The 13,411-nt window shown below is 44.3% G+C and overlaps 1 protein-coding gene across 2 annotated transcripts in view; it reads left to right on the top strand.

Annotated features, from left to right (window-relative positions):
- Positions 1-13,411, top strand: part of TAF1B (TATA-box binding protein associated factor, RNA polymerase I subunit B) — an 82,794-nt gene that overhangs the window by 7,020 nt on the left and 62,363 nt on the right. For both annotated transcript variants that reach the window (XM_066597397.1, XM_066597404.1), the window contains 5 exons: positions 4,737-4,824; positions 7,255-7,358; positions 10,268-10,354; positions 10,432-10,603; positions 12,865-13,024. In XM_066597397.1, the coding sequence (XP_066453494.1) occupies positions 4,737-4,824; positions 7,255-7,358; positions 10,268-10,354; positions 10,432-10,603; positions 12,865-13,024 (611 nt within the window). The remainder of the gene's footprint in view (positions 1-4,736; positions 4,825-7,254; positions 7,359-10,267; positions 10,355-10,431; positions 10,604-12,864; positions 13,025-13,411) is intronic.

The raw sequence follows: 13,411 nt of genomic DNA, 5'->3' as shown, positions 1-13,411 counted from the left end.
CCCCTCCTGAAGGCACCAAGTTGCCAAGTTTTACCTTGGTGTCTGTAGGAGGCAGACCTCTTCCGTCATTGGTCTTCAGCTTTCCTGACTAAGGGACTACAGGGCTGGCACTAAACTCTCCCGGTTTATCCCACAGAGGATAGTTAACAGACCAGATTATACCTCTCGGTTCACAGCCCAACACACGAAGCAAGGAGGCATGTTTTTTTTTTTTTTTTCCGTTTTTTTTTAATGGAAAGGTAAGAATTCTCACTGCTGTTGTAAGTATCTTCCTCTAACCCTTTTCTATCCTTCCAGTGCAAGGGCTTACCTCCGCCACAATCAACAATGCTGTACCCTTATCCCTGCACGAGACTTGTGAGGGCTGGGGGCTGCTTTCAGTCGTGGCACCTGTGGTACTTCCTGCTCCCATGCCTGAAAATTAGACCCAGACTGCGGCCTACTGCAGGGCACTTTTGATGGTCTCCTTCACCCTCTTGCACCAATAGGGGCTTTTGTAGCCAGGGGGCCGGCTACCTGTGTCGGGGGTGGGGGCAGGCTTCCTGCCCTTCCTCCAATCATCTGGCTTGGCATTTGGATGCTCATTTTCCCATTGGCTTTCACCTTCCTCTGCTGCAGAACCTGCCCTCAGATCCTGTTTGTTCCTTTCTGCCTAAGCAAATTGCTCTCTGCTGCTGCTGGGATCGGTAGTGCACCAGATGAGCTCCCTATTCCCCATTCCGGGGTGTCATCTGTATCACAGGTCAGCATCCGCCCACAGCCCAGGACTGGGTAAGCACTGCCTGGTAGCAAGCTCCCTTGCTCCTCCTGCAGCACCCGTAGCAGAAGGCACATTTAGGGCATTCTATATATTAGGTGCAGTGCTCAACACTATGTCCAACTCCAGGGCCAGTGGACCAAGACAGGGCCCAGTCAGAGCCACACATTTTGCTTGTGCTCGGCGCAGTATTTAATTTCAATGCGGACCGTTGGAGCCGTTATGGCTCAACTGTCTTCCATCCACTGACCTAGGCATCCAGTGAACCAGCCACAGGCACCCATCTTGTCCATCTTCCTCCATCTGACAAACTGGAGTGGGCTTCCTCCCCCCTCCCGAGGAATGAAACCTTCCAGACAAACGCTATATCAAGCCCAAGAGTTTTGACGTCCTGTATCCCTCTGCAAAAAGATTTGGTGAAGAAGTGTTTATCTTTACTAATAATGGATTTCCCAGTGTCCCATTTGTCCAGACATACTATCTTGCCTATGGCTAATGCTTTGTCCTCTAAGGATATATGGGACAAAAAGTTTGTTTCCCTTGCCAAGTCATTCTTTTAGACTGTGGGTTCGGAACTTTGATTTGTGTTTACTTCTACCTGGATCAGTAGAGCCACTACAGAATGGGCTAAGCTACTATGTTGGGGCATTCTTTCTCGCTCTTCAGGATGAGATAGCCAACATTGTCCAGCAGATCGGCCATGCAGGGAATTTTATCTGTGAAGCTTATTTAGATACAGCCAGGCTCTTGGCTCGCGCCTCAGCTGGTTTGGTAACCTCGAGCCGGACACTATGGCTGAATTATTGGGCTGCAGATGCCGCCTCTAAGCGGTCATTAACTTGCCTTCCCTTCGTTGGCTTGCATCCTTTTGAAAGTGGGCTTCATGAGATTATTTCTGAAGCCACTGAGGGGAAGAGTTTGTATCTTCCCCAGCATAAAGCCAATTGTTCAAGATCTGTACAGAAAAAATGCCCTCCGTTTCATTCCTTTCGCCGCTCCAGTCCCAGGTCCTCAGCAAGAAATTCTCACAGGACAACGATCTTAAGCCTTCTTTTAAACCATGACCTTCCTGGCGTACCAGATCCCAATCCTCCAAATCTGCTTTCGCAAAGTCTTCTGCATGAAAGTCAGCCCCGCACCCGATCCATGCAGGGTGAAGGCGACGACTTTCCCTGTTCAGGGAGACCTGGCTCTCTGACGTCTGCGATCGGGAGGTCATCTCTTTAGGCTACTCCAGAGAATTTTCAGCTCATCCCACAGATCACTTCTTTACTCCCATAATCCCAGCGTCTCTTTCACAGGCCACCGCTTTGGACCTGTCCTCTCTGGGAGTAATAGTTCTGGTTCCTCCCCCAGAACGCTTCAAGGGATATTATTTCAACCTGTTTGTGGTGCCCAAAAAGGATGGTACTGTCAGACCTGTTCTCCATCTGAAGAAGTTGGAGCGCTTTGTCATGGTCCATCACTTCTGTGTGGAGTTGCTGAGGTCAGTCATAGCATCCATAGAACAGGGGGGATCCTGTCTTCCATAGGCATCAAGGACTCTTATCTTCATGTCCTCATATGTTGAGCACAGATATGCCGCCAACCGGATCATTACCAGTTCATGGGTCTGCCGTTCAGGCTGGCCCCAGCCCTCGTGTTTTCACCAAGGTTGTGGCATCTGTAATGGCTCTCCTCCACTCCAAGAGGATAGTGGCTATTCCCTATCTCAACGACATTTTGGTGAAAGCCCTGATTTTGGTCGGACAATCTGTACAGTCTCCACATCTCTCTGGGTGTGGGGGATTATTAACCGCCCCAAGTCCTGCCCCTTAACGTCAGATCTTTCTTTGTTTGCCATTTGACATGAGCAGAAGTGTTGCTTGCACTGCAGAAAGTACATCTTCAGTTAAAGGTGAGCTCCATGCAGATTCAGTCCCCAGTAACCATTTGCCACTGCATGAGAGTCTGATGGGACTAATGGCATCATTCGTTGAGGCCATCCCATTTGGGTAGTTTTACACACTAGCTCTTCAGTGGGCAATTCTCTCCCAGTGAGACAAGTTAGTGAACTCCCTTGGTTGAACGCCTCCACAGCTTCAACGCGATCTTCTCTGGTGGCTGGACTTCCTATAGATCATTTAGGCTTGCTTCTTTCTTGCACTGGTAGATCCTCCACAATGGACGCCAGTCTATTTGGTTGGGGTGGGGGGGTGTACGCTGTGGAAACTAACAGTGCAGGACACTTGGACAGTACAGGAGTCCATTCTTGTGATGGATGTCTTAGAACTTTGGGCCATTCTTTTGTCAGTTCAGTACTTTGTGCCTCAGGTAATGGGCTTCCCCGTCCAGGTCCAAACTGACGATCTGACTGCCATCGCGTAGATAAATCCCAAAGGAGACCCCCTGCACTTTGGCGGTCATGGCAGAAATGGTGAAGATCCTGAAATAGGCCAAAGATCACCTTCCAGCGCTCTTCGCAGTGGACAATTGGATTGCAAACTTCCGGAGCAGAAAAATCGTTGACCTGAGAGAATGGGAGTTACACCCCGATGTGTATCACAAGCTCTGTCAGAAATGAGGTAATCTACATGTTGATTAATGGTATTCAGCAGCAATTTGGTGATTAACAATGCTTTTTCCAGCATTATGGAGCACCATGTCACAAGGCAAAAGTACTTTAATAACTTAGTAAGTGGCTTGATGAACAAAACATTGAACTTTTGGTTCCATGGACTGGAAAATCCCCAGATCTCCATCCCATTGAGATACTGTGGTCAATCCTCAAAGTAGGTAGACAAACAAAAAGATTAAAATTGTGATAAACTGCAACACCAATTGGGAAAGAATGGGTTACCATCAGTCAGGATTTGGCCCAGTAGCTGATATCCAGCATGCAAGGGCGAATTGCAGAATTCTTAAAAAATAAGGGGCAACATTAAATATTGAATTTTTTTGCCTAAATTTGATGTATTTGTCAAAAGTTTAAAAATGAATGAAATGCTTATAATTGTACTTAAGTATACCATAAAATCATCTAAGGCCGGTCTCACATGACCAGACTTGTATTGCTGATTCTGTAATTGCCGTCCGTAGTAAAACGCAGTTGTTGAAAGGCATGAACTTTCGTCTTTTTTTTTTTTCTTTTTCTTTCTGTTCACTGGCGGATGCAAATGGTGGATTCCGTAAGCGGAAGAAAATCGCAGCATACTCTAGTTTGCTGTATAATCTGCGTGGATGGTCTCCATTGAAGTCAATAGAGGTATCAGACCTGTAGCCCATATGCAATTAACAGCACAGGAAATACAAACAAAGTAAAAAATGGTACTGTGCATTACCGCCTGCGAGCCTCCACAGTACAGCTTAACGAGGTACGCAATGTCACCGGCCGGGTACGCAGTTGGAATCTGCTGCAGGCCTCCCACATGCGGAATCCGAATAGTTTGTCTGAGCCCGGGCTAAAAGATCTAAAAACACCAATGGCGCCCTTTGTGAAAACCAAAATTTGGGTCTCAAAACTCTTAGCTACCACTGCATTCTAGTAAGGCAAGGCAAAGCCATATGTAGAACGATATAGATATGTATATCATGGTGGCATCCTTTCTGGTGAAGTTCTGTCTTTTTTTTTGGGGGGGGGGGGGTCCCAAGCTCTGTTCAAACTGTATTTGAGCCTCGTGTTGGAGGTATACTTTGGGAGGATTTCCCGACATAAACCTCTAAATGGAAAGCTTGTATGTGTGCCAATGTATTTGGTGTCCATAGACTTTCTTGTAAAGAAGAAGGAAGAAAAAGAAAAAACTTTTATACCAAGTGATAAGTTTTTACTGGACATCTCTGCGTAGGAAAAGCCATACTGGTTCAGGTGAGGTCAGCCGAACGCTGCTATCCATCGCTATGAATCTCCATTATTGTCCAACCCAAGTTGTAGTGCGCACGGTATACTGATAGACATATGTCACTGGTCTTCTGATATCTGTTTTTGTTTGTACCATTGCAGAAAACCAAGGAAGTGGATGCTGATGACATTTTTATCCAAAATGCAAAAATGCAGTCTATTTGCAGGGGTTTAAGAAAAAAGAAACGCGGTAGGTACCCGGCCGCGATGTGTGACTCACTTTTTGCGCTATCTGTGTAATGCCCCCGACAGCATACGGCCTTATTATAATCTATGAGGCTATTCGCATGCATATTTTCACACAGACACCTGTTCCACGTAAAAAAAAAACCTTACTGATTTGAAACCCTCAGAACTCGCATCTTTAATGGCACTTGGATATATAAAATTGACCTTATTTAGCACGACTGTCCATGTTGCCTATAGTAACCAATCATGGCACAACTTTCATTTCTCAAGTTGCTAAAGTAGAATGAAAGCTGCGCTGTGATTGGTGGTTATGGCCAATAAGAGCAGTCTTACTGTTAGACAGTTTTTTTTGCTAAATTAGGCAAAAAAAATGTTACTCTTCAGCTGAAAGTCTGCCTTAAAACACATTTGGTGCAGATTTTGGTGCAGACTTCACCCGCTCATTTAGAAGAGGTGGATTCTGCAGCGTGTTCTGTGCTAAAATTGACATTGCATGGGTTCATCCTCAGCGACTTAGTGCTTAGTGTTGAAGCCGCCTTTCACCTTTTGGGCTCAATTACCAAATGTAATGTCATAATCTGGGAGAGGGAGAACCCACCTGTCTACGTGGAGCGTATGCGCAACTTCCCTCATGGTGAATGTGTTTTGCGCTATAACCTGTAGGAAAGTGTACGGCCCCTACTTTTTTTCGATAAGGAAACAATTCCTGGGATTTCCAACCTGGATGCTACAGATATGGCTTCTTCTGCAGCCGGAACAGGAAATCCCAGGTTGCATCTTCCAACAGTATGGGGCATCCTCCAATTTTCACAATTAAGTTAGACATGAGCAGCGACTACCAAACAGATGGATTGGCCGTGCAGGTTATACCGATAGTGAACTTCTTTCTTGCATAGTAACGTAGGCTGAATGAAGACAACGTCCATCTATTTCCACCTGTTTCCAACCTGCACCCCCTTTATTGATCCAGAGAAGGGTAAAAAAAAAACAATTAGCCCATTTGGGGGAAAAAAAAATCCTTCTCGACTCCATAGTGGCAGTCAAAATAATCCCTCAATTAACGTTGGAAAGTTCCAACATGACTCCAAAACCCCGGATCAACGACCCACTGGTCACCTAATGTGTATATCCTGTAATATCCTAGCACTCTAGAAAGACGTCTAGTCCCCTCTTAAACTCCTCTGTGGATTTTGCCATCACCACGTCCTCAGGCAGAGTTCCACAGTCTCACTGCTCTTACAGTAAAGAACCCCTTCTGTATTGGTGATGAAATCTTCTTTCTTCCAGACATAGAGGATGCCCTCTTGTTACTGTCGCAGTCCTGGGTATAAACAGATCATGGGAGAGATCCGTGTATTGTCCCCTAATGTACTTATGCATAGTTATTTGGCCTCCACATTCCCCAGACACTATTGCTTATGATTCTTTTAATTTATTTTTTGCCTCTGGGAGGTGTTAAAGATGGAGTCTAACTACACCCCTTACCACCCACCATACATGATCTGCGAGGACGCATCACAGAAGCTATTACACGAGTCAGTCATGATACGCTACAACGTGTACGGCTGGAACTTGACCACAAGCTTCATGTGTGTCGGTGATAAAGGGGGCCACATTGATCACCTCACATGTGGAAAACGTTTTTGAAGTTGTGCAACAAAACTTCTTGAGTTTCCATTGTTTTCAAATTTCTGTATCGGAGTATCATTAACGGGGAGTTATAAGGGTTTCAAATAACTGTGTGTGTGATAATGGATGATGGCTCATGGTAAATGGCGGTCCCTGTTACACTTTTTAGAGGCCAGTTACATTATGCCAGTGAGTTCTAGCTTCCTAGTAGGACTATAGAACACAGTTTCTGTGCTTATAGCTACATGTGTAATTATTCATGTCTCCTTCCTATAACCCAGATGCTATGTTCCCATGTGAATGGATTGGTTTATTTAAATCTAGTCGTACCCCAGCACTGCACACACACATATAAGATGTGACGGCTAAAGGAGCAATCTCCCCTGCCACTTGTATAGACATGCAAGCTCAGCCAAGCTAAGATCAGAGCCTCCGGCACAAAATTCCGGACGAAAGGCTAAAACGTACTGCGCTATTTCATCTGGGAAAATGCTGGTCAGAATACAGAACGTTGGATGGACCCCATTATAGACATTGGGGTCCAGTATGTGCCGGATCTGCAGTCCTGGTATATTCATTGTTACAACTGTTAGAACTGAGCAGAACAATGGAAGTAGACCGGAACTGTGAGCATGGATGTGAATGGAGCCTTAGATGACCGCCTGTCCCCGATACAATCTGATGTCATTAGTGTTGGATTTTTTTTTTTCTCCTGTTCTCTTTGATATCAAGCAGGATGTAATAGTAGTCTATAAAGTATAATGTTTTCCATATATTTGTAGTAATCGACTTCTGTTGTCAGCTTTAAAGGGTGGCTGGGAGTGGTACATCTGTGAAGGCTTCCAGTTTATTCTGCTCAAGCAAGCAGAAGCACTTGAAGATTTGGGAATCGGTCCCGACATTAAGGTATTTCTAAGACTTCACAAGTAGATAAACTGTTTTCTAGGGTCCTCCCCTTGTATCTGTCATTGCCATATGTACTTATCATTATGGCCATATTAAGAGGTTGTTGTGCATTCACAAAGATTTGCACTAGTATTCATTTTTATAGGGTTTTCATTAAACATTACATACATTTAAAACCACATTTTAGTCCCTGAGTGAGAAATCGCAGGTGATCAATGTGATGCCATTAAAAGGGTTAATAATACTTAAGAGCCTGTTACACTGGCCGAATTCTCGGTCCAATTCAACGAGTGACGATCAATAGGCATGTGTTTTTTATTTTTCCTTTTACATAAGCCGAGTATCTGCTTATGGGGATGAACGATTGTAGTTCAGATTGTTCACCGCCATAGGCTGGCTGTACATCTGTCCGTTCACACACGAAGGCATACAGCCGATCAGCGAACGCGTGTACGTTTGCTAAACGTCGCTGACCATCCAATAAACGAGTGTTTACTCATCCGTTGGCTGAATGTTGTCTGTCTTACATGACAAGCTAATTGAACTAACGATCATTCGGGTGACTGTGTGCCCAATAATGTGTAAGAGCGCCTTCACACGGAATGACTTTTGGGCGTATAAGTGCCCGACAGTCATCCCACCGGTTATCGCTCCAATGCTTTCACGCTGGAACGAGTCATTCAGTGAATGGAGGTGGAGCGTGCCTGAGATCTCTTCCAGACTCTAAGGACTCATGTCCACGGGCACGCACGGATTCCAGCTGTGCCCATGGCCATGAGGCCTTAAGACAGTTAGTCACCTGTCCGGCTGCCGTGTGAGTCTTCTCCTTCGTGGACAGATATTCTGTCGTCTGCATGGCGGATACACTCGGCGTGCCGTGTGCATGCACTGTGTTTTGTTTTTTTTTCTTTTTTTTGAGGTACATGGGACTTGGATTGCTCTTTGATTATTTTACTTTTGAAAGGTGAACACAAGAAAATTATTTTTACAGCAATCACTAGAAGATAAATAAAATATTTTCATTGCCTGAGACGTTACGGAAAAAAATTTTGAGGGTATTTTATCCATTGTAGTAGTGCAGTACACAGAAGGGCCTGTAGAGGGCTGCAGACAGGACTTCTGGTGCTAGGGTTAACACTAAGGGGTGGCGTAGGAACTAGATAAAAGCTCAGTTTCTAACAAGCAAGGGAAAGTTACAGCTTGGCAGTGCAGGACAGGCTGCAAGCTCAGGTCCAGTGTGGACCAGCTGGGTCTGTCACATTGCCTGACAGAGGAAGAGACGCCCTCCAGATGCCCAAGGAGGGGTTAGTGACCGAGCCCTGTGGGTTACAAACCCTATTTGCTTTTGTGGACTGGATATAATTTCCTTGTGTGCTGTGAAATAAAGGTTGGCAGGAGCCAGATTTGAAGAAAAACTTTGGTTTCTGGAGCATAATTCGTGTGAGGTGGTCATTCCGGTATCCCAAAGTGGGGCGATCCTGTGGCAAGAAGACCCCCAACTTGCCACACCATTTAAAACAGTTTTTTTTGTGGGGAGTGAACTGGATGCTATTTTCTCCAGCAGGTTTCGGGGTATTCTGTAGCTTCCTAATTGTGTAGTATGGCATGTGCACGCCAACCAAGTCAGACACAAGATGTAAGTCTCAGGTCTAAACTGGATCTGGGCGTACAATGCTCACAGCCTCAGGTTTATTGAAACAGATAATACCTGCCCTTTATGGGCCTATAACACATTACATCAGTAACATATAAAGTTCTCATTCGTTGGGCCATATAGAATTCCCCGCCCCTCCCCACACCTCTCTCAAGTCCTGTGTATGAGCCAGTCTTTGTCTTCTCAACAAGTGGTCAGGCAGAAGTAGTTTTCTTTGTCTTAGAAGTTGAGGGTGGGAGAGGGCTGGGAAAACGCCCAAAGTGGATACAATTCTTACAGTATAGGAATGTGACTTTAACTCTCAGAGGCTGCAGAGAAGCTTTACATTAGGCTAACGTTATAGAACACAGCTTTCACCATACTTAGTCCAGCAATTACCATAATGAAATTATGTGGCTATCAGCCTCTATAGAGTTAAAGCACTACAGCTGCATAATACATCTAGTTTATACAAATCAATAGACATTTTGCGCTAATTAATCATCATGTCTACTACAGGGAGAAATGTATATTTATTTATTCTTTTAATTAAACTTCATTAAACTTTTTTTTTAACACTTTTAATTCTTCAAGGACACTTGAAAATGTGATTGTTCAATTGCTAGGATAGTACACTGCATTACTTATGTAGCGTATTTAATTATACCTATGACAGCAGCCTATAAGGTTCTGCGGGAGGTTGGGCCTAATAGGCTGAGTTAAATGGTAGACATGGAGACCTTTTGTTAGGCTTCCAACTGCCATGGTAACCCATTTGGTACCTTACGATCGCAATGCAGCTTGTCTAATTGTGACAGAAATTCCCCCTGTAGTCTGCTTACATATTGTAGTTGCTATTTATTGTGGCATATAAGGGGTTAAACTGCCAGGATATGAGGTTTCTCAATTCCTGACTGTTAGAGCAGGAGCCTGGCTGTCAGTAGTCAGCTAAGCCACCGCCTCTTAAAGCCCAGTGGTGAGGCCAGTAAAAAGGTGTGTTGCTGTCACGAAAGGGTTAACGACTGCCTGTTTACACATGCCAATAGGTCCACTAAAAACCAAGCAAAACTGACAGGGGAGCGTGAATGGGTTGTGTGTAAATTAGGCGATTATCGCCCAAATTAGCTGCTTGAAGCAATTATCTGGGCGATAACTGTCCTCTATAAAGTTGTATTTAAGTGAAATCTTCTATGACTTTCTAATATGCTTTTTTTTCAATTTCTCACCATTTTTAAGATATTTGATTGCTGTCAGTGATGTTATTTGTGTACAACAGGATAATATGTGTAATCTGTGGAGACTATACCTTCAGGAGACCCAGCAGGCTTACTGCGAGACACCCGCTGATCGCAAGCTACGGGTGGTATGTACTGAGCGGAAATACAACTTCCAGAATATATTGGTGTGTCCACCTTGTATTAATCCTCGCTCCTTCTACAGCATTATGCCACATCTGAAGCGGACGCTGATATGGACCAACTGTCCCAAAGTAGCCTTGGTGTTCCTTCTTCCGGAGTATCTTCTTCCGGAGTTCCTTCTTCCGGAGTGCCCTCGGAGGCTTCCGGAGATCAGTCAGACACTTCAGGGCACGGAGGTGCTTCGGGTACATCAGGTACATCTCCAGGTTCTTACATGCTGCATATTAAAACTGATCACTCTATGCACCCATAGACTAGTATTGATCAAACATGTATATCTCAAAAGTGCATATTTTTGACTACTTTTGAGCCACCTTACATTTTTGTGTGGGAGGGGCGAGAAATATAATAAAAATTGGCAGATGTGCCATTTTTCTAGAAGAGAAGAGCTTGCTGTTAAGTGTTTTCTATTCACGCCCTGTTAATGACAAGGAAAAGAAAACCATATTATCACATATTCATAGGATAAGTAATAAATGTTCTGGCCAGGAATATCCCTTTAAAGGTGCTGTTGATCCAAATTAGATGGGCTGCTCACATTCATAAATGATTTGTGAGTCCACACTGCGGTCAGGCAGCAAAGAAAGTATGCAGTATGCTCTGCTGCGTAGCGAGAGGTATAACCAGTAGAAAGAGGGAGATTGTGATAGAGATCTGGTAGGACCACATCTGAAATACTGCATTCAGTTCTGGAGACCTTGCCTACGGAAAGCCAAATGTGTAACAAAATGGTGGAAGGTCTCAAAAACAAAGCAGGAAAAGACTTAACTTAATCTGTATCACGTGGAATAGAGGAAGAGGGCGGACGTGCTGGAAACCTTTATATGTTACAGGAGGAGAGCGGGGGGGGGGCATGATGGAAACCTTTATACATGTTACAGGAGAAAAGAAGGGAGGGGAGGGCATGATGGAAACATTTATATGTTACAGGAGGAGAGAAGAGAGAGGGGGGACATGATGGAAACATTTATATGTTACAGGAGGAAAGAAGGGAGAGGGGAACATGATGGAAACCTTTATATATGTTACAGGAGGAGAGAAGGGAGAGGGGAGACATGATGGAAACCTTTATATGTTACAGGAGGAGAGCGGGGGGGGGGGGGCATGATGGAAACCTTTATACATGTTACAGGAGAAAAGAAGGGAGAGGGGGGCATGATGGAAACCTTTATATATGTTACAGGAGGAGGGAAGGGAGAGGGGGACATGATGGTAACCTTTATATATGTTGCAGAAGGGAGAGGAGGACATGATGGAATACTTTATATATGTTACAAGAGGAAAGACGAGAGAGAGAGAGAGAGAGAGGGACATGATGGAAACCTTTATATGTTACAGGAGGAGAGAAGGGAGAGGGGGACATGATGGAAACCTTCATATATGTTACAGGAGGAAAGAAGGGAGAGGGGGACATGAGGGAAACCTTTATATATGTTACAGGAGGAGAGAAAGGAGAGGAAGACATGATGGAAACCATATATATGTTACAGGAGGAGGGACATGATGGGAACCTTTATATATGTTACAGGAGGGGAGAAGGGAGAGGGGGACATGATGGAAACCTTTATATATGTTACATGCAGGAGAGAAGGCAGAGGGAGGACATGATGGAAATCTTTATATATGTTACAGGAGGAGAGAAGGGAGAGGGGAACATGATGGAAACCTTCATATATGTTACAGGAGGAGGGAAGGGAGAGAGGGAGGACATGATGGAAACCTTTATATATGTTGCTGAAGGGAGAGGAGGACATGATGGAATACTTTATACATGTTACAGGAGGAGAGAAGGGAGAGGGGGACATGATGGAAACCTTTATATATGTTACTGGAGGAGAGAAGGGAGAGGGGGACATGATGGAAACCTTTATATATGTTACAGGAGGAGGGAAGGGAGAGGGGGACATGATGGTAACCTTTATATATGTTGCTGAAGTAGAGGAGGACATGATGGAATACTTTATACATGTTACAGGAGGGAGAAGGGAGAGCGGGGACATGATGGAAACCTTTATATACGTCACAGAAGGAGAGAAGAGCGAGGGAGACATGATGGAAACCTTTGTTAGATGTAGAAAGTAAGTTCAGGGGAGGAAGAGGTGTGTGTGTATTTTTTTTATTTTTAATTTTTTTATTAATGAGAAGCTAATCGATAGAACAAGGGGCAGAATAATCAGAGATTAGTTGGTAGGTAAGATCAGAAGAAATGTCAGAAATTATTACTGAAAGAGTAGTAGATGTTTGGAACAAACTTCCAGCAGATGTGGTTGGAGATTTAAAAATAAATGACTTTAGGCTGCCTGGAGTAAACCTAGATCTATCCTTAGAAATAAAAAGGCTCTTTCAGGGCACACTAGATGGACCATGCTGCTTTTTTTATATGCATACTATGTTCTCCATGCAGTAGACCCTTCTGGATTAAACCTGATAGTTGATTTGTATTTTCATTGTTCAGATGCAGAGAGTGCGGTTTCGATGCAGTCATTGGGGTCCGTAGATGGAAGTACATACAAGAAGAAAAAAGGCAGAATAATGTCCATGCCCATGACCCTCGCCTTCTGCTACCTCGCTATACTGTGGGTTAGGGCATCAATCACACTGTCTGACTTACTACGGTGAGAGGCAACGCTGACTTTTATTTGCATGTTCATTTAATTTCTCATTCGCATTAGCCCCAAATATATTTCGCCCGTGGGTTTATTGGGATGTGTTCCCACGAAGGATTTTATGCAGCAAACGTAACAAGGAATCTGCATGAATTTCACATCAAATGCATGTCCCACCAGAATTTCCTACGTACCGCCTTACCTCTCAATGCAAATCCGTGTTACGGTCAGTATATTATGTACCATTGAATTGAAATCTTCATGCAGAAAAAAAGTGAAATGTCCGTTCTTGACACGGAATCTGCATCGGGATAGCCACATTCTGATTTGCCTATTGAAAGGAGCTGAAATCTGCAGGTGGATGTGCGGGTCTACCAGTGCCTGTCCACTAAAATC

This window comes from Eleutherodactylus coqui, chromosome 1 (assembly GCF_035609145.1).
Source record: "Eleutherodactylus coqui strain aEleCoq1 chromosome 1, aEleCoq1.hap1, whole genome shotgun sequence".
Lineage (NCBI taxonomy): Eukaryota > Metazoa > Chordata > Amphibia > Anura > Eleutherodactylidae > Eleutherodactylus > Eleutherodactylus coqui.
Note: the sequence above shows the minus strand (reverse complement) of the source record. Positions and strands in the feature narration are given on the sequence as shown.